At 46.3% G+C, this 21,120-nt stretch overlaps 1 protein-coding gene across 2 annotated transcripts in view; it reads left to right on the forward strand.

Moving 5' to 3' along the window:
- The first annotated feature begins 4,172 nt into the window (after positions 1-4,172).
- Positions 4,173-21,120, forward strand: part of FOXK1 (forkhead box K1) — a 70,104-nt gene continuing 53,156 nt past the window's right edge. For both annotated transcript variants that reach the window (XM_075010479.1, XM_075010480.1), the window contains exon 1: positions 4,173-4,692. In XM_075010479.1, coding sequence (XP_074866580.1) covers positions 4,310-4,692 — 383 coding nt within the window. In that variant the 5' untranslated portion in view covers positions 4,173-4,309. The remainder of the gene's footprint in view (positions 4,693-21,120) is intronic.

Raw genomic sequence — 21,120 nt, forward strand, 5'->3', positions numbered from 1 at the left:
CTGCCGCTCCGCCTGCCGTCCCTCCACCATCCGCCGTCCTGGGGCCTGCCACCGAGGGGGACCATGGGCCTCCAGACTCCGCCTGGCCCTACCTGCCGGTTCTCCTGGCCCCCACCCAGCCTCGACAGGGCCTCCGGCCGAGACGTGGGTCGCACCCCCCCACACCAGGTGCAGGACAATAGGGGGTGCGTGGCCGAGGACGTTGCCCCCCAAGGCCCCCTCCTTTGGACATATTCCCCCCATTCTTGTAAATAGTTTTTGTTCTACCCCTGTTTTGTACCTGCCCCCCCACATACATAGTTCCCCGCTTCTTCTGTTAATAATTAATACAGGTTGCATGGTTTTGTTTAAAAAAAAATTCCATTTATTGCACAGAAGTGTGCGGGGGGGTGTGCTCTCGGGTTCTCTGTGGTGTGGGCGTGGGGGCAGGGAGTGTTGTGGAGGATGGGGTGGTGCAGTGGGTGGCTCACCCGCAGCTGGCCCTGCCAGTGTTCACCCCGTAGCCTGCTCAAAATGGGCCCGCAGGGCCTCCTGGACCTGGATCCCCTCAGGGTCAACCTGGCGACTGGGGGCAGCGGGTGGCTGGATGTCGGCCCTACCAGCCTCCACAGCCCAGCCCCGGAAGAAGGCCTCTCCCTTGCTCTCCACCAGGTTGTGGAGTGCGCTGCACGTGCCCACAACCTGGGGGATGTTGGTGAGGCCTGCATCCAGGCAGGTGAGGAGACACCTCCAGCACCCTATGAGGCGGCCGAAAGTGCACTCGACCACCTGGTGCACATGGTTCAAGCACATGTTGAACTGCTCCTGGCTGGCTGTGACATGGCCCGTGTAAGGGTGCATGAGCCAAGGCCGGAGGGGGTACGCCGCGTCTGCGACAACGCAGAGGGGCACGGTGGTGTCCCCCACAGGGATCTCCCACTGGGGGATGTAGGTCCCTGCCTCTAGCCGGCAGCACAGGCCTGAATTTCTGAACACCTGGGCGTCGTGGGTGCTGCCAGGCCAGCCAACATATATGTCCAAGAGGCGGCCCCGGCTGTCCACCAAGGCCTGGAGGACCACGGAATGGTATCCCTTCCTATTCAGGAAGCGTCCTCCACTGTGCTCCGGGGCATGGATGGGGATATGGGTCCCATGCAGAGCCCCAAAGCAATTTGGGAAGCGCAGGCTGGCAAACCCCGTGATGGCAGCATCCAGGTCCCCAAGCCGCACAAGCCTGTGGAGGAGCAGGGCATTGACTGCGCGGACGACCTGCAGGAGAAGGACATGAGAGAGCACCAGTGAGGGGTGTGCAGGGTGTGTCTGGCCCTCCCCCCCCGGTTCCCCCTCCTCTCCCTGAGTCCTCTTACCTCCATGAGGACAGCCCTGACGGTGGCCCTGCCCACGCCGAACTGCTGCCCTACGGATCGGTAGCTGTCTGGAGTGGCCAGCTTCCAGACAGCAATGCCGACCCATTTCTCTACAGTGAGGGAACATCGCATGGGGGTGTCCTGGTGCCGTAAGGCAGGGGTGAGCCACTGGCAGAGCTCCAGGAATGTCTGCCGGCTCATTCAGAAGTTCCGGAGCCAGCAGTCGTCCCACTCGCCAAGCACCAGCCGCTCCCACCAGTCCGTGCTTGTGGGGTATCTCCACAGCCGGTGGTGTGTGCAGCGGGAGGGGCTGGGAGGGCAGCAAGGTCTGGAGCTGCTTCCTCATCCCCTGGGGGCAGCTCATCTTCCTCAAACAAAAGATGGTCAGCTGCCTCCTGCATGGCACTGAGCAGGGCAGCCACTGGTCCTCCAGGGGCGGGTGTGTGGGCCTCTGGCTGCTGCTGCTGCTGCTGCTGCTGCTGCTGCTGCTGCTGGGGGTCCATGGTACTTCACGGGGTGTGCGTGCTTGTGGCTCTGCAGACCGCGTGCTGTGCAGGCTGTGTGTGTCTGGGAGGGGCCCTTTAAGAGAGCGGCTTGCTGTTGCCCCAGAAGTGCTAGTCCACCCTGTGACCCTGTCTGCAGCTGTTCCTGGCAGCCTTATTTCAATTTGGGCCGCTTTTGTGTGTAGACGCTCCCCTGCAGCACCTATTTCGATGTAGTGCTGTCCAACGTCGACGCTGAACGTCGACGACACCAGCCCTGGAGGATGTGTGGACGCTATTTGTCAAAATAGCTTATTTTGATTTCGCTACATCGAAATAAGCTATGTCAATGTAGCATCCCAGTGTAGAAGTAGCTTCAAAGTGAGAAAACTAATCTGAAAGAAGGGATCTCTTTATAATAGAAGACTGACCATCCGCATGTGGATTTTTGTGAATATCACTGTTTAAATTTACCCCTTCATTTAGGCTAGATTTTGAAGCCTTGAATATCAGCTGAGTCACTCTGAAGCAAACCAATGGAAGATGACTTGGCAACCAGTGATTGCCGTCACACTGAAGTGATGAAGACAGCTATAAATGTGGCTAGGAGCTCTTTTTGTCCAGAATATCACGAGGTTGAATCATCACTGGGTTTCGCCTTTAGATATAATGCAATCATATTTCAATGCAACCATTACTTCTTGTGATGAGATTATGATTTAACCGGATGATGCAGCAAAACATCATGTCTGATTGTGATATGAATTGACCTAAAAAGCTAACTGCCCTATGTGGGGATTATTATTTTATTATATATATTGTGATAGTTCCTGGAGCCCACAACCAAGATTAGGACTCATTGCGGGAGGCTGTGTACATAGTGAGAGAGAGTCCAAACCCAGTAGCATTTATAATCTAAACAGACAAAACAGGTGAAGGGTGAGGGCAAAAGCAGCATCTTACAGACAGAGCACTGAGCTAACAAAAGGTAAAGGGTAGAATTTTCAAAAGTACGTAGGTGGTGCTTGAGATTTAGGCTCTTATATCACTTTTGAAATTGGCACTTAGATACCTAAGCCACGTAGATATAGTGGGGGGGGGCAATTCCCCACATTACTTGCATAAAATAAAGTCAACAGTCATAGAATTGTAACAGAGGTAGCCATGTTATCTGTATTCTAACAAAACAAAACACCACTATAAAGACTAACAAAATGACTTATTCAGTGATGAGCTTTCACGGGACAGACCCACTTCATCAGATCAATTGCGTTTCCAATACAGACTGGCATATATAAGTACAGAGGTCCAAAAAAAAATTGCAATAAAAACTGACAAATCAAGTACTTATGACTGAAGGAGGGGTCATAGAAGTCATAGAATTGTAGGATTGGAGAGGGGACCTCAAGAGGTCATCTAGTCCAGTTCCCTGCACTCGTGACAGGAGTAGGCAGGACAATGCAAGATGATGCGATGTTATTACACATTCTTTCAATGATATGTTGCAGCATGAATTTATTCAGTCCAAAAAGCTGTTATCTGCACAGTATACACACAAAAGGTTGGATTTTCAGAAAGGAAAATGCAGATCTTTTTTGTGTCCGCAATACATAAATTGGGTAATTACACCTAATTACAGCTTGCATATCCAAGCATGCATATGCACTGTGACTGTTATAACTGTGTGTGTGCAAACTATTACACTTTTTGCTTTCCAGTTGCATGCTTTTTTTGGAAAATCTGGGCTGAAAGATACTTTTTCCATAGGTGAAGTTCTACAGGCAGACACAGAGGCACAGAACTACCCACATATACATAAGTATGTACAAATACTCATCCAGGGTTAAAGCCGCAGACGTGTATCACTTTAAAGACCTTGTTAGTCTTTAAAGTGCTCCATCTCTGCTGCTTTGTTTTGTTGGCGTAGGGACTAACAGGCCGACGTGTCGGTTACTGTTCATCCACACTTGCTGTTTAAGACTTGCCCGTGCCCAGGCAGAGTGACAACACTATAGGGACACACTAGCCGGCCTACCCCAGCACATTTACATACCCCGTCGCACACATACTCAAGCTCGCAGCCACACACGCTTATACAACATTACCCCCCCGCCCCGAGATGCAACTACTCCGCTGCCAGCAGGAGCCCGGTCGGGTACCCCGCTGCGCTGCTGCACCGAAAACCTGTCACATGGGCAGCGGCAGCCAGGTGGCCGCGCAGCGGCCTGCGAATGCGCGCCCAAGTTGCGCCCCCCGCCCCCGGGGAGCAAGGCGCAGCGGCACGTGGCACACACATGCCCCGGCCTGGCCCCTAGAGCCCCGCCTCGGGGGCCGCCCGCTGACAGCTCGGGGCCCCCGGCCGGCCGGCGGCCGCCGCGCTGCCCCGCGTCCCTCGGCTCCGGCGGCGGCTCCGCCCCGCTTCCCTCCCCCGCCGGCTCCGCCCCGGAGGCCGGCACGCTGGCTCGCTCCCTGCCTGGGAACATGGCTGAAGTCGGGGAGGACAGTAGCGGGGCCCGGGCCCTGCTGGCGCTGCGCTCGGCGCCCTGCAGCCCGGCCGCGGCGCCCCCTCCCGGGCCGGCGCTGCCGGGCCCCGCCGCCGCGGTGCCGCCGGGCCCGGCCCTGGCCCGCCTGCAGGGCCGCGAGTTCGAGTTCCTCATGCGGCAGGCGGCGGTCACCATAGGCCGCAACTCCTCGCAGGGCTCGGTGGACGTGAACATGGGGCACTCGAGCTTCATCTCCCGGCGCCACCTGCAGCTCAGCTTCCAGGAGCCGCACTTCTACCTGCGCTGCCTCGGCAAGAACGGCGTCTTCGTGGACGGGGCCTTCCAGCGGCGGGGAGGCCCGGCCCTGCAGCTCCCCCCGCAGTGAGCGCGGCGGGCGTGGGCGAAGGGTGGGCCCTGAGGGGCGTGGGCTAACGGGGGGTGAGGGCTGGCACCCGGCCCCAAGGGGGATCCTAACTGGGGGGTATGGGCAACAGGGGAGGGTCCTGAGGTGGCGTGGGCTAAGGGGGCCTGGCATCCTGTCGCTATGGGATAAAGGGGGTTCCCCTAACTGGGGGGGTGTGGGCTAAGGGGGGCCTGGCATCCTGTCGCTATGGGATAAAGGGGGTTCCCCTAATTGGGGGTGTGTGGGCTAAGGGGGGGGCTGGCATCCTGTCGCTATGGGATAAAGGGGGTTCCCCTAATTGGGGGGTGTGGGCTAAGGGGGGGCTGGCATTCTGTTGCTATGGGATAAAGGGGGTTCCCCTAATTGGGGGGTGTGGGCTAAGGGGGGCCTGGCACCCTGTCCCCATTTGGTAAAGGGGTTTTTCCTAATTTGGAGGGGTGGGGAAAGAGGGCCTGGCACTCTGCCCCATGTGGTAAAGGTGGGGCCCACCCCTGAGACAGTGTGGGCTAAGGAGGGGCCTGGCATTCCACCCCACAGGGCAAAGGGAGCCCCCTAACCTTTGGGGGTGACACTGAGGGGGCGTGGGCTGAGGTGGGGGTCTGGCACGCTAGCGCTGTGGGATGAAGGGGTGGGTGGGAAATGGGATTACCACTCATTCACAGAGGGCAAGAGGCACTCTTCTCTGGGGAGGTGTGGACAAAGGTAGATCCTCACCCTCCCTCGGAGATGTGGGTGAAGCGGACACCCCCACTCTCTTGGGATTAGCAGGGGACATCCCCTGGGAAAGGTGATACTCATGGGCATTTAGGGCACTCTCAAGAGAAGGGACACCCCCACCCCCTTAAGAAAGAGGGGCCATGGGAAAGACAGAGGGGTGCCATGGCCCCTCTGGGAAGTGTAGAGGTGTGTTGATCCGTCGAGGATGCACAACCTGAGAGTCGGGGGCAGGATGGGAAGCTGTGTGATCCAAATGCTCTTAAGTGGGGTAGACAGTTGCCTCTGCCCCTAAGAAAGCTGTATCATTCCCTGGGAGAACTTTGGGGAGGTGAAAGGCAATGGGGAGTGTTTTACCACATTAGGAAGGGGAGGCTAGTTGTGGAATACTTTTCTCTCACTCTAGGGGAACAGCAGGATGTTTAGTGGTGGAGGGGGTTCTGTAGGACTCTCTGTCTCAGGTGAAATGGACAGGGGTGTCCTTTTCACCCCCACTTTTTCCTCTGAAAACACTGGATGTCGTGGCTGAGCACTGTTATACAGCTGCCACATTCCACCCTAAAGTGACAGCACGTGAGTGGTGACTGATAGTTTCTCTGTGTGTATATCCGTAAAGTAGTGCTATGTGCACAATATCATGTAGTCTCAGACTAAGAATTGTGAATATTGTATTTATTATTCTCCGCTTAATTTCATCTTGTTTGTATGAGCATCTGATTTTTTTTTTGGCGGCTTCTGGCCTTAGTACCATTCACTTCCATCAGCGGGGTCCCAAGGGGTTATCCCCCTTTCACCAGCCTTCTGTTCAGAAGAGAGGTTTTTTTAATTACTCACTTCCTCTGCACACTGCTTCTTTTTGTATTTAGTAATTTAGTTATAACTCCCCAGCCGCTTGCTCTCTGCAGCGTTTTGGTTTTGAAACACGTTTCATTTTCTAAGGAGATGTTCTTTGACTGTCTGTTTAATTAATCTTTCTTTGGAAAACAAGCCCCAGAAAGCATAGGGCATTTCTGTTGCATTGCTCTCTCTTGGTTGTGGATTTATTTGCATGTTTCCTCCCCTCCGTGTCATTCTGTTTCTTCATGTAGTTAATCATAACTATTGTGCTCTTAAGCAGAGAATTGACTGTTTCTTTTCCCTGTGCTTGCTTGTGACTTGATGAGTTGAAAAAGAGATTTCCCCCACTGCCCCTCTATCATTCATAAAGGAGAAGTGTATTTACTTTTTTCTTTACAACGAGGAGCCCTTCAGAGTAAGACACCCTCTCTTGTAGGCCACTGTTTGATCCTCGTAAATGAACTTCATGCCCCGCCTTTGTGAGCTGTAAAGTAGATTGATGCAGAACACTTTTTTAAAGGAATTTGCCCTCTTGTTCATTCCAGGTAAACAACTTCCATCTTCCCTGTATCCTCTAGGCAGTCAGGTTTATAACTCAGACAGAAAACAAAGAAAATAAACAAAACAGCTTGCCTTAAGCTTGGCATTCACTGTCTCAATGAGACATAAAGTTGATTTTCTGTCAACCTTTTCTGTCTATGTTCTTGACAAAACGAGAACATAAGGTACTGGAACCAGTGTTTGTAAAGAGCCAGACACACCTATATAGTGTGGTCAGGAATAAAAAACAGGGGTAACTTTATATATATTTTTATTGAGAACTTGCCGTGCAGTTTGTCCTGCAATATTTATGAATGTTTTTGTCAGGTCTGACAGTACTATGCTGTCTAAATGTGGCAGGAGCATCTGTACTTTGTATTAAGCATCATTATCTAATGACAGTTCTGTCAGTTTAACTTGCTGAATTCTAATTTAAATCTATAATGGTTTAGTGGACACTTCTGGACATCTTCAGAGGGCTGGCTAGTCAGATGGTACACACTTCATTACCTTATTTCCACCTTCTATGCATTATATATATTTAGAAGATTGTTTCATTGTTGCTGTTGCTACAGGGATGTTGGGGAGCGAGGTTGTCCGTGCAATCATAAATGGGAGGAAGGGGTCCAGGACACAATCCGTGTTCAAAAGTTGTACATGCTGTGGAAAAAGTTTTAAGAACTAAATTCACCATTTAACATAATTGCACTTTGAAATTTTCCTGGAAAAAATAGATGACTGTACCATATATGTTGCCTTACTAGAACTCTCTCCTGAGCTTATCGTGGGCATGGTTAAAGCATTATGGAAAAATCTTTACAGTTTCCATCAAAATCGTTCATTATGAAAACAGGGAGTGTCTCTGGAAACAGTATCTTTCAAACCTGTGAAATGTGAAGGTACTTGCTGCATTGCTATTCTACATTCTGTGCATATACCAAGCTGCATAGTGTATTTCACAGCGGTGTTATGAAAGGTTGTATTTTACAGCTGTGATGACACAGTTATGAAATATTGATCAGTAATGACCAATAAGGAGAGCATTTCCTAGAAGTTAGTGATCAGCTGGCACCAAGCTGGGTGGAAGAGTTGAGGTCTTGAGCTAAAAGCTGAAGGCCCTTAACCAGTAGACTGAACACACAAGAACTGAGCCAGAGATCATTATTAATAGTCAAAACTAACAGTTGGCTTTCCATAAAGTCAGATGAACCATGAAATCACTCGATTTAAAAAACAAATGTTTAAATCAGCTTGAGGCTGTGCAAAACAAATTTGAAAACTGGTCTTTTTCCACCTCCAAGTTAAAGTGTATAATGAACTGAAATATAAATGCTGTTGTTAAATACAGCCACTGTTAAAAACTGCTGTAGACAGAAAACAATATGGAAAATTAGGAACCAGATCCTGCAGACAAGCAGGTGCGTAATTTGATTTTAGTGGCTGTAATGTATTTAAAATCAAGCATATGCATAAGTGTTGACAGTGTCAGAGGCTAATTCTATTTTTACAACCCTTTTTCTTTGTGTCCTCGAAGCTTCAAAATAAAATTCTGTCAGTTTTAAGATGAAAAATTTTATGTAGAACTTCCAGTTCCTTGAGAAGGGTATTTGAAACTTTTTTATGCACATAGGATAATATCTTCAAAGCCACATGCCTAAAGTTAGGCTCCTGAGAGTGTGATTTCAATCACTTGGGTTTGCAAGACCCATTGACTGATAACTGCAAATGCTGATGCTGTTGGATTAATGGTGGATCAATCAAATGCTTATGGAATCATGTAGTCTGGTCATTTTTCCAAGTATCTGCTGTTTTACTGTTTTGTTAATAATATCGGGGTGGGGGGTCTGTTTAGCGTATTTTTGTCAAGTTTATTACGTGCCTGTGTAAAGCTTCAGACATCATTAAGGCCCTGGTCCTGTAAGACTTAGCACATAATGTTAAGCAACATGTGTTATGTGTACTCCTGTTTGCTTCAGTGGCACTACTCGTAGTGCGTAAAGCTAAACACATGCATAAGTCATTGTAGGATTTGCGTGTAAACATTAAAGGCCAGTTCAATAACTGATAAAATAATAGGATTTTATTCCCAGAATCCTGTGTTTATAAATGTTGTGTATAGGGGAACCGACGTAATTTGTAAGTGCTAGAGAATAGGACTGAATTATGTGAATAAAGTAAAGATCATCACAACATAGAAAAACTGGTATGTGCCTATTTCAGGGTTTTGATGACCTCATAAACCACTCAGGCTCCATTCTTGTGGTTAGAATGATGCCATCATGGTGTAAGAGTCTGTATAATGTTATAGCTTAGAGGGAACTGTGAGCTGTATGTACACATGCCAAGGAAATGCTTTGACCACATAACCACGACTGCAAAGCTAGAGTTTTTTCTGAAATACTGTAGCTGTATCTCTGATTCTGATAGCTCTTTTCCTATGAATTTCTATTTCTTAACTATTGCATAATTGTTTTGTGTTTTAGTTTTAGCAATATTTGAGGTTGTAGGTGTCCAAAAATTGGTGTCTTTTGATGCTGCCTTATCATAAATACTATCGTGAGTAAGGTATATTGCTTACACCACTTATTTCAATAGTAAATACTGTAATGAATGATTTCTTCACAGTTTTCCATGTTTGAAAGAGCACTGTGTTAAAACAGACTAGGGAACCTTTAGTGTAGGGACCAGTTAATTTACAACGTTAGTGTGCTTTAGCAATCCCATCCCTGCAGTGTGCATTTTTCCTCCTTGTAAACAACCCTCAGAGGCAAGTAACTGTTACTGGTGTCTACAGTAGAAACTTAGAATTATGAGCACCTTGGGAGTGCAGGTTGGTTGTAATTCTGAACAAAACATTATGGCTGTTGTTTCCAATGTTTACAGCTGAACACTGAGTTAAATACAGCTTTGAATCGTTACTATGAAGCAGACAAAAGCTGCTTTTCTTTTTGAGTAGTTTAATACAGTACCCATCTCTCCCTCTCCCTCTCTCTCTCTCTCTCTGTGTGTGTGTGTGTGTTGCTGATTACATACTTCCAGTTCCAGATGCGGGGTGTGGTTTACTGGTCAGTTTGTAACTGTGGTGTTTGTAACGCTGACGTTTTACTGTATTTGATAAACACAGGTTTATGGGTGTTTATCGTTTTAAAAAGAACATCAGAAGCTTGCGTAAAATGTGTATTTTCAGCAAGAAAGATTTTGATCTTTAGTTATGTGTGCTCCTGTTCTGTTGCTTATAGTTTTCAATTAGATGTCTATATCAGATTTTTTAGAGAACCTCTATTGTTTGAATGTCATCGGAGTACTGGATGCTGTGCAGGTTTTTATAACACTTATGTTTGATTCCAAAGTCTGTTTTGAAACAGTGTCTTAGAGGGTTGGTAATGTCAGATAACTCAACATCTTAGTATACAATTGATTTGTATCCAGTAAGCTTTTTGGGATAAGCTACTGTAAACATTTGTTTGGGGATTTTTGTAACATTTAAAAAAATTGATATTTTAGGATTCTGATGTGGAATGCTGTCTGCAGGAGTGAGTCACACTGGTGTAATTGAAGGTCTAATTTGAAACGGATGAACCTGCGCAAGAGGCAGTGTGGAAAGCTGACTTCTGTTTAAATCCTTATTTTGGTTTGTTTGAAGAGAGTTAATTACATTGAAATAAACCACTCTTATTCTTAGGTTTGATCTATATTAGCAACTTACGTTGGTATTACTATGTTGCTTAGGGGTGTGGATTTTTAATACCTCTAAGCAATGTTGTTATACTCACATACACTGCAGGACAAGCAAATTATTAAGTGATGACAAGGGTTTAGAGTCCATGCTGTATTTTGTACTAATTTAACTACAGGTTGAACCTTCCTGGTCTCATGGTCAGGACCTAACTGGTCCTGAATAAGAGGTTTCTTGCCACCGGCCGCCAGATTCCTCCCTCCTGCCTCACTGGGCTACTTGCCTATATGATGCTGGGTAGGCACCCTGGCATAGGCTGTTTCTGGGGATGTTCTCACCCATGCTGCTGGGGATTGCTGACTCCAACCTGTCTGGGCTGCCAGGGATGAAACTCCAGTCCTGCATAGTGGCCCCAGGCACTGCAGGGTTGCTGGGGTAAACTGGCTCCAGCAAGCCAGCTCTGGCACTGACCTGCAGGACTGCCGGGGGACGCTGGCCCAGGCCCTGCATGGCGGTCCCTCACCATGGGGTTGCTGGGGACACTGGCTCCAGCCCCCCAGGGCTGCCAGAGGATATAGGCTGCAGCTTACTCTCCTGCCCCGTTCTCTCATCCAGGAACATCTCTGGGTCCTGCTGGATGAGGGATGTTGCCACACCACAGAGTGCCAGTTGTAGGAGGTGCAACCTATAATAAGTCTAAATATTCATTCAAGTTATACCAGTACGTTTGTCTTGACCAAGCCCTTGGTCGTGAACTACAGCCCTCCCACCTCAATGGTCTGAGATAATTCACTGGCAGTCGATTTCACATCTGGTGAACGGCTGCCCAATTGACCACAGATTGCTTTACAGTTGACCCTGTACTCTAACCTTGACGAGAAGTGTCAGGTAAGTCGATGGGACAGTTTCTCCTGTTGATTTTCCTCACTCCCCATACAGATTACACAGTCAGGGTCATTGATTCCAGCTACATTATTTATGTAGTTGAAGTTGTGTACCTTATGTTGACTTTCTGCAGTAGTATAGATCTAGACTAAATGTGGTACTTTTACTGTTGGGGATGAGGTATGGCTTTTTTGTTGTTGTTGTTTTTCGTTTAACAGATCTATGTGTGTAATGGCTTGCCTACATGAAAATGGCAACTAAGACAACTAAGTCAACATTTCACATCTTTAGTTATTCTGTCTGCAGGTCAGTGTCTGGATACACTTATTTTGAAGTTAGTGCCCTTTCAGATTAAGTGAATAAATCAAACCAGCACTTTTATTCTGAAATAGTGTCCATACAGACTTGCCATCGGAAGAATCAGCAGTATGAATTGGAACCGGTGTATTTACTTTGGTTCTAATTTCTGTGTAGGCAAGCCCCAAGTAACTACCCTCATATAACTGTTTGGAGTTTCAGAGAAATGCCAAATTCCTTTTTGTGGTGGTTGGCACAGTACTATGGGGAACCGAGTTGGCAAAGAACAGGAAACTGCTAAATGTTACTACTTTCACCATGCAATTGCATGATATGACTGAGGCATGTGTTGCAACTGGTATCCTGAATGAAGGATGGCTTGCCACAGCTGTTGAAGACTGTTGAACTTAGAAAGTGTGCTCAGCAGTATGTACAGGGGGTTGTACTCTGACATTCTAAGGTAAAGTAACAAACATAGACCCTTGCAGGGATGTTTAAACCATTGTTTGAAATTTAACAGTTACCTCCAGCTGACTTTAGTGTGGTGTGGATCTTTCCACATGTGGCCTTGCATGGAGGGGGCAGCCAGCTGTGAGTGCCATCTAGATCACAGTGCCACTTCTCCTCTCCCCCTTGCAGTGGGGCATTCTGGCTGTGATTTGAAGGGTCTGGGGCTTCTGCTGCCCCAGTAGTAGTGGTGTAAGTGATGGTTGTGAGCTCCAAACCGTTTTCTGACACCAGGCCTTGGGGTAGTTGCCCCCTTTATCATCCTCTGTCAGCATGCCTGCGTCTGGTGTTCTGTGTTTAAAGCCCAGGGGCACTCTAACCAGAAGTGTGTAACAGACAGACCCAGATTCAGCTTTCCAGTTGCATAGATGTGGGTGAGTGAGTCAGTTTTCCCTTTCCGTTGGAAGTGGAAATGTGGTGGATGTGTGAAAACGCATGCTTTAGAGTATCCCAAGTGAATTTATTTCCTTCTAAATTAATTTGTATACATAAATAATGCTTTCTGCCTGTTGTCCTTTGAGACACGCCTTCCTGGACTCTCTAATCCAGCACTCTTGTCTGGCAACATCAGTAATCTGGCATGATTTTAGGAGGTTAGGTCCATAGATGGCTATTAGCAACGGGTAAGTTATGGTGCCTAGCCTTTTGTCGAAGGCGGGAGATGGATGGCAGGAGACAAATCGCTTGAGCATTGTCTTCAGTTCACCACCTCTGGGGCACCTGGCACTGGCTACTGTGGGCAGACAGGGTACTTGGCTAGATGGACCTTTGGTCTGACCCAGTATGGCCGTTCTTATGTTCTCATGTTCACTTACCGAGGGTGTGGCCAAGTTTCCTATGGTCCCATAAGTTTATTTAAAGCTACCAGTTCTGGCTCCCAGCATTCCGTGCTGTTCGTTTATCTGTAATTTTCCCCTAAATGTATTCTGAGAGCCCAGTAAGTAGTGGAAGTGTTGGCACTGTGCTTGACAATATTGACACCAGCTGTGTCCTAAGGAGCTCATGAGGACTACAGACCTATGGTTAGGATACTCTTGTTTTGCACTGGATTTATAATACAGGACTACTTCAGTTTTTGGGGTTAACACTGGTCTGTGGAACCTCTCATGGCCTGCAAAATAGAATGAACATATGGAGAACCAAGTACTTGGGGACTGGAGGAATAGGAAAGCAGGTTGGATTAGATCTGTGTGTTGTGAACAGATCTGCAGAACAAGAAAGCTGGCAGAAAAATTGGTATATCTATTCAAGTTGGCCATGAAAAAGGCAGCTTTGAGTAGCTGATTGGATTGTTTCCTCCATTGTGGGACTACACAACAACATGTAATATCTTGATGCATGTGGTCATGTCAATATTGATATTGCAGTTGGTTTAAGAAGGAGATTTCAAATGTGGAAAACTAACATTGCTTATATTCAAGTATTTTTCTCGCATTTAGATGTATATCTTATGTAAATTGCTTGTTCTATAGTACAGATGACTTTAATGTCCATTCACAGTAGCTCATGAATATAGCTGCAAATCATTGTCTAAATTGCCTTCAGAAAAATTTAGTGAGGTGCTTTGTGCATTCCTTTGAATGGGAGTTAGTGTGTATGAAATACTGCTTTTATTGGACAACAGAACATTTTAAAAAGTTCAACAGCCTGCTGCCTGCAGTTACTCCATTGCCTTGCCTGCTCAGCCTTTGTAGCATTACTGTTTTTCCTGGCATTCTTGGTATTTTATCATCCATATAGTTTCAAATATGCTGATAACATTAAGCCTAAACTTAGCTATGCAACAACTATAGCCTAGGTTTTATGTGACTGAAAAATCTCAATCATCATCTTGTTGTTTAGAATTTTCAAAAAGTTTGTTTTGGGATAAGCCTTTCGGTTGTAGTGTGATGTGTGTTCCCCCTCTCCCCCGGTGGAAAGCATCCTCTGTATATAGTACCTTTCTTTAAAGGCTTCCTGCGCTGTTTTTTTTTTTTTTTTTTTTAAATGGCGTGTTCTTTCCCTTTTTGGGACTCATTTCTGATGTGTAAGGAGATAGTGTTCTAACAAATACAGAGAACAGGCTTACATGATTTTTCCTAATGTAAAACTTTACTATCGTAGTTGTCTTAGAGAAGTGCATTGTGTACTCCTCTACCTTAACTGAGAGAGCTGGGGTTTCCGACTCTTTACCAGACTTCTTTTCTCCTAAGTGTCTCTTGTAATGTCTAAATTCTCTGGTATTAAAATAAAAACCTGTTCTCTGAGTCCTCGTTGCTTTTGGCCCATAATGATACCTTGACTCCACTGGTGGTCCAGTAACCACAGAGTCTTGCAGAGTACATATGACCTGAATTTTTAATATAAACAAGGAAGCAGATCCCTTCCACCTTAGTCTTCTTTTTATTTGGGAAGGAGACGACAACCTTTCAGGCTGCTTTTGCTTATAACTAAGAAGCATATCGCCTCCCTCTCCCGAAACAAAACCAATAAAGCCCATTCTTATCTCTCCCACCCCACTCCGTCCCGCATATCGTCTTTAACAGAGTTAAACAAACAACAGTCCTGTAGCTCCTTAAAGACTAAGAAAACTAGTCGTGGGTAGGACACACTTCTTTTTTTTGTGTGAAGCTACAAACTAACACGGCTGCCCCTCTGAGGCATTTAACAGAGGTAGGAATTCTTCCTGCAGAAGCCATTTTAATTCTCTCTCCCTCAAGGCTACATGCTGGAGCCACCAAACTTCTGGCTAAGCAGGACTGGAGTCCTTGCAGAGTCAGTTTGTGCACTTTTTACAAAGATTGCTGTTGAGCAACCTAAGGGACTTTCCTTTCCCCAGGGCATAAGAAATATGGATTCTTCAGTGCACAAAGCTCCAGACTGACTGGGAAGAGGAAAAAGCCAGGAATAGAAACTGATCCCAGATTTTCACCTGGCAGATAGGTATTCCTGGTTTAAAACAAAAGCAATATAGTCTTGTGAGTGTTTGTCATGTCCGTTCCTTTCAAGGCGTAGTCCAGACCTCTGAGAACAGGCCAATAAGCTGGATGTATTGTATGATCTACCACTTGCACATTGAGTAAAATAGCTTTGGTACAGAGTTCCATAGTCTCTGAGCCTGCCTTGGATTGCCTCCAACCCATCTCAGATAGGTAGACATTTTGATGCCACTATCAAGTATGAAAATTGGACAGTCCTTTTCGTCTGTCTTATCTGTGCATGTGTAGCATTCCAGTCTGGCATTTCCCTCCCCTAGTCCCCATGGAACAAGGCAGAAATGGTATACAGTACACTCTTTCAGATCCAGCATCCCTGGGACCCGGAGGTTGCCAGATATTCAAATATTCTGGAGAATAAAAAGGTATACCTGGCAATGCATAACACTAAAGAAAAACGAAATTAGATATTAAGAAAGAAACAAATGTATGCTGAATGCTTTATTTACCAACAGTAGTATTGTACACTGAAAACTTATACTGTATTTACTTGTATTTACTTTCACTACACTGTACTTATGGAAGATATAACTAAAATTTACTTATGGTTAAAATGCTAGTGACTGGAGAGTTCTGGATGATAGAATGCTGGTTAAGAGAGAGTTTATTGTGTTATAACAAGGGCGGGTAGAGCCTAGAAGCCATTAGTGATTGTATTATAATGGAACATTAGGGCCAGAGCTTGATGCCCTTTTCTGCCAGCTCTTTTATAACAATATTACTTAGGTAGGAAAAAGCCTATGCCTATTCAACGCTTCGAGAGAAATCTGCTTCCAGCTACCTTTGTATTCCAAGAGGTGTACAAGAGGCACTCATAAGCTGCCTGTTATAAATGGCTACTCTTGAGTAATAGGGGTCTAGACTTGATCTGTTTAGAGTTATCTGAAGGTACCCTAGATTATTCTATTTTGTTTCAAAACAAACCACAAATGGATTTTTAAAAAAAAAAAAAAAAAAAAAGTCTCCTCCTTATAAGCCAATATCTCGTTGAAGGGCTCTTTTCTGCAAGAGGATAGGTCCCTCTATTTTTTTTTTTTAATGTTCCTTCTGCTTCTGGAGCACAAAGCGGGAAGTCTTGCAAACGAGGTCTGATCTATATTTAAAATTCTGACCACCATAGTTATCCAAGTAATTGTTGGTATAACTGGTGCTATTTCAGTCGAGGAATTTTTCTGTCAACCTGCCTACGTTCCTGGGGAGGTGGATTACCAGTATTGACAGAAAAACTTCCTGCAGTGATGGAAGGGATATCTACACCACAATACTTTGGTGGCATGGCTGTGCTGCATTATTAGACCAGTGGCTCTCCCAGAGGGTATGCTAACTTCGCGTTTCTGAATCTTATGAATAAAAAAAACTTGACATTTTATGTTCATTTAACTTTTATTTAACCTTTTTGCACAGTACAAATGGGTTGGCAAGTTTATTGCCTATAGGCATTTTCTTCCAACCAACCAGTTAAGATTAAGTTGTTTAAGCATATGCACTGCAATGGTAGAGAGAAAACTGCATGTATGTGAAAATTGTAGGTACTGGGGGTACTTATATCTTTTTTTCTTTTTGAAAAGGAGGTACTTTTTTAAAATAAAGGTTGAGAAACACTGCATTAGCCCACCAAGCAGACATTAGCTAATTATTTATTTTAAAAGATAGCTAGAGAGGAAGATTAGTATCTCTTTTCCTAAGGGAGTGGAGGTATTAACTGTGAAGTTCTTTTCATGTTTTGAGGGTTAAAACTCAGAGAAAAGTTTCCTCTATTCCTATGTACTGTAGTGGATTGGATGGACAAGGGCAGGAGAAAGAGAATACATCAATAGTTGGGCAAATTATCTCAGTTTCATGATTTAAAGGTGTTACATGTATGCTGCTGATTTGGGAACGGCAGTGTCATTCTGCCTCGGTAAACCAATTCCACTGAAGAAAGCCCTTGGCACACTAGTGTAAACTGGATGAGTTTAAATGTGTTAAACTTCTTTCACGCTTACTGGCTATAACCTGGGGGTAGTTTTTTTTATTTTTTTACTTTGATATCTGAACCCTGTCCTGCTATGTAGCTTCTCAGTAGTTGATCCAATGAGCTCTTCCCTTACAGACTATCCTGAGCCTGCAGTTCAGCCTCTTTAATAGGTGTGTGAGTTGAAACTAATCAGCCCAGAATTTCTGGGACCTCTTGCCAAGCTTTGTTTTGAAGTTCATGCTCAGTCTGAATGCTGCAGGCGTGCATGTGTACTACAGTGTGTACTGCCCTAAGCATTTATATGGCTTGGAGTCTGGAAAATGCCAGCAATCAAAGCGTTTAAATTATATTTTAAAGATAGTCTCAGAACAGCTCTTCAAACAGTAATCCTGGCTTCAAATGCTGGGGTATTGAATGGATTATTAAATGTCTTCACGGGGAGCAGAATGGGCTTGAGTGAGCGTTTCATGAAGTCTAAATTCCATCAGGATAGGTTTTTTATAACGTACATAAATAGTACATGAGTGCGCTCCCAATTGCTTTACCATTGAAGTGAATCAGGCTCAGAGGAAAATGTATAATGGTGGTAGTGTTAGAATCTTCTTGGTGAGACTGATTGAATTTAAAGGTTAGCGACATCCTGTGCTTGTTTCTCCTAGTAGATTACTTGCAAAGTAGAAATATGCTGTGCATTTCACAATTGCTTTGTTTTTCACAGCCTGCGCTAATGTACTTTTGAAAATCTAAGACGTTTTGAGGTGGATTGTGGCTAAGATATTTTGAGATGGATTGTGGGGCCTTTTAAGATCTGCTGGCTTCTTCAAAGAAAACTAGTCACGAAGGGCCCATTAGTAGAAAGTTGATAGCACGGCAAATGTAATTTGCATGACAGTTAAACTAATCTAGCACATCCAGCAAAAGCTACTAAAACAGTACCTCTCACTTGGAAATTGGGTTTTTTGGGTACTTTATTAATTGCTCTCTTCAGCTGGGTAAGTCACCTCCTCCAAGATATGAAAATGCCTGAGGAGTGGGGTATTTGTAGTAATGGGAAAACATTAACAGGAAAAGTTCAGAGAAGAATGTGTTGAAGGCACTGTATGTCCATGGGCAGTTTGACCCAGATTGCTTCAGTGAAAGGAAGGGGTGAGGTTCTATGGCAGGGGTGGGCAATAATTTTTTATGGGGGGAGGGGCATGACAAGAATTTGGTAAGTGGTCAAGGGCTGTACTTGTCCATAATATTAATGGAGGAAGTGCAGGTCTGGGAGGGGGGTTGTGCGCAGAAGGGAGTGCAGGGTAAGGGTCTGGGGTGAAGGGGAGGGAGGGGATATGGGTATGGCTGCAGGAGAGGATTCTGACCTGGAGTAGTCTAGGAGGGGGTGAAGTGTCTGGGAGGGAGTTGTATCCGGGGCCACAGGTGCAGGGATTTGGGTTGCAACCTGGAGTGGGGGGTTGGGCTGCAAGGTCTGGGGGAAGGTGTGGGTGCAGGAGTGGGGGTGCAGGGTTTGTTAAGTGGGGTAAGGGTTCAGGAAGGGCAGCAGAAGGTTGGAGGGGAGGAAGGGGCTGGGGTCCCTGAGACCAAGCTCTGGCTGGGTAGCGCTTACCTGAGTGGCTCCCAGCCAGCAGCTCAGCAGGCCCCTCAGGCAGTTTCCCTGCCTTCCACAGCCCGCATGCCTACTCAGAGTGACTGGCTGGGGGGGCCATGAGCCTGTGGGGGGAGGGGAGGGGAGAGGAGAGAGAAGAAACCTTAGGCAATCACAGCCCAGACAGCTCCCATTGGGCAGTTTCTGGCCAATAGGAACTGCGAGATTATGCTGTGGAGGGGGGCAGTGTGCAAAGCCCCACTCCCCCCGCCACTCCCCTGCCATTTAAAGAGATGTTCCCAGGTAATTTTGCATGTGATTTTGCTATTTCTGTAAGTAATCAGCTTTAAAACTAAACAGTAAAAGTTATCTTTGTCAAGGATGCCAGACTGATAGCGCTACAAAGTGAAGTTCTGTGTTCCCAGGGCAGGTTCACAGCCTGAGCGCAAGGGACGATACCCACTTAGTCTGTAAACTTTTTGTTACATTTACTACCAGTAGGAATGACAATTCTTAGGGTATTTCCTTTGATGTGGATACTAGTGTAATAGGAAGAGCCCTGATTCCACCAACATACACCATAAAACACTGAATTGCTATTATCACTAAACCTCATTCAGTCAGCATTAACTTGCGCTACACAGAAAACTGTTTAATATCTGGCAGTCCTGGGACTGGGAGGTTGCTAGATATTCAAATATTCTGGGTGATAGAGAGATGCAGTGCATAATGCTGAAATAAAACAAGATTGGATATTAAGAAACCAAAGTGTGTGCAGTGAACTTTATTTACCAATAACAGCAGTAGTGTACACAGTAAACTCATACTGTATGTGCTATATTCATTTGTATTTACTTTCACTATGCTGTACTTGTGGCTAACATGCTGGTTATTTGAGAGTTCAGGATGGTAGAACGCTGGATATGAAAGAGTTTACTGTGTTTTCAATGTGTGTCCTAGTGGCTCCTTATCCTATTGCCCAGTCCGAACGGGCATGCAGTCCAACCCACAGTTTTACTTATTTGAATTCTTGCATATTGTCCTCCCAGTGGACATTCACCATTTATGCAAGGGGAGCTCCCCTTAGCTGTGTCTATGCGTGCATGCTACTTCGAAGTAGTAGCACTAACTTCGAAATAGCGCCCGTCACGGCTACATGTGTCGGGCGCTATTTCGAAGTTAACATCGACGTTAGGCGGCGAGATGTCGAAGCTGCTAACCCCATGAGGGGATGGGAATAGTGCCCTACTTCGATGTTCAACGTCGAAGTAGGGACCGTGTAGTCGTTGCGCATCCCACAACATCGAAATTGCGGGGTCCGCCATGGCGGCCATCAGCTGAGGGGTTGAGAGACGCTCTCTCTCCAGCCCCTGCAGGGCTGTATGGTCATCGTGTGCAGCAGCCCTTAGCCCAGGGCTTCTGGCTGCTGCTGCGGCAGCTGGGGATCCATGCTGCAGGCACAGGGTCTGCAACCAGTTGTCGGCTCTGTGGATCTTGTGTTGTTTAGTGCAACTGTGTCTGGGAGGGGCCCTTTAAGGGAGCGGCTTGCTGTTGAGTCCGCCCTGTGATTGTGTCTGCAGCTGTGCCTGGCACCCTTATTTCGATGTGTGCTACTTTGGCGTGTAGACGTTCCCTCGCTGCGCCTATTTCAACGTGGTGCTGCGCCACGTCGATGTTGAACATCAACGTTGCCAGCCCTGGAGGACGTGTAGACGTTATTCATCAAAATAGGCTATTTCGATGTCGCTACATCAAAATAAGCTACTTCGAAGTAGGCTTCACGTGTAGATGTAGCCCTTGTAATGGGTAACCAACCACCATTCTCACTATTGCTATGCTTGCTCCATTGACTCTAATGCAGAAGGTAAGCGAAATGGGCAGGTTAATTGTGGCTTGATTAGCAACAGAGGAAGGAATGGAAACCATTGTGTCTCTAATGGCAGTGGGACCAAATCAGCAAGAACTGCTTAGTTCATTTCCATACATCTGAATAGGTGTTACAAGTAATTTAAAATATTTTTAAATAGTAGTTAAATAAATAGCTTTAATATTAGTAGTCTCTTAACTTTTTTTTTATGCCCAAGATCACTTTCTGGGTTTAAGGGCAACACAAGATCTGCCCTGCCTCTTCCCCAAAGCTCTGCCCTGCTCACTCCATCCCTCTCTGTCCGTAACTTGCTCTTCTCCATGCTCCTCACTTGCACTGTGCTGGGGTGGTATGGAATTCAGGAGGTGTGGGTTCTGGGATGGGGCTCACAGTGCAGGAGGGACCTGCAGGCTGAGCCTGGGCCAGGGGTTTGGAGCAAAGGAGAGTTTGGGTGGAAGAAGGAGCTCTGGGATGAGGCAGAGCGTTGGGGTGCTGGCTCGGTGGGGGTCAGGGCTGGGGCAAGTGTTTAGGCTTCAGGAGGCAGTGTGGGATGCTTGCTCTGGGAT

Source organism: Carettochelys insculpta, chromosome 16, assembly GCF_033958435.1.
Source record: "Carettochelys insculpta isolate YL-2023 chromosome 16, ASM3395843v1, whole genome shotgun sequence".
NCBI lineage: Eukaryota > Metazoa > Chordata > Testudines > Carettochelyidae > Carettochelys > Carettochelys insculpta.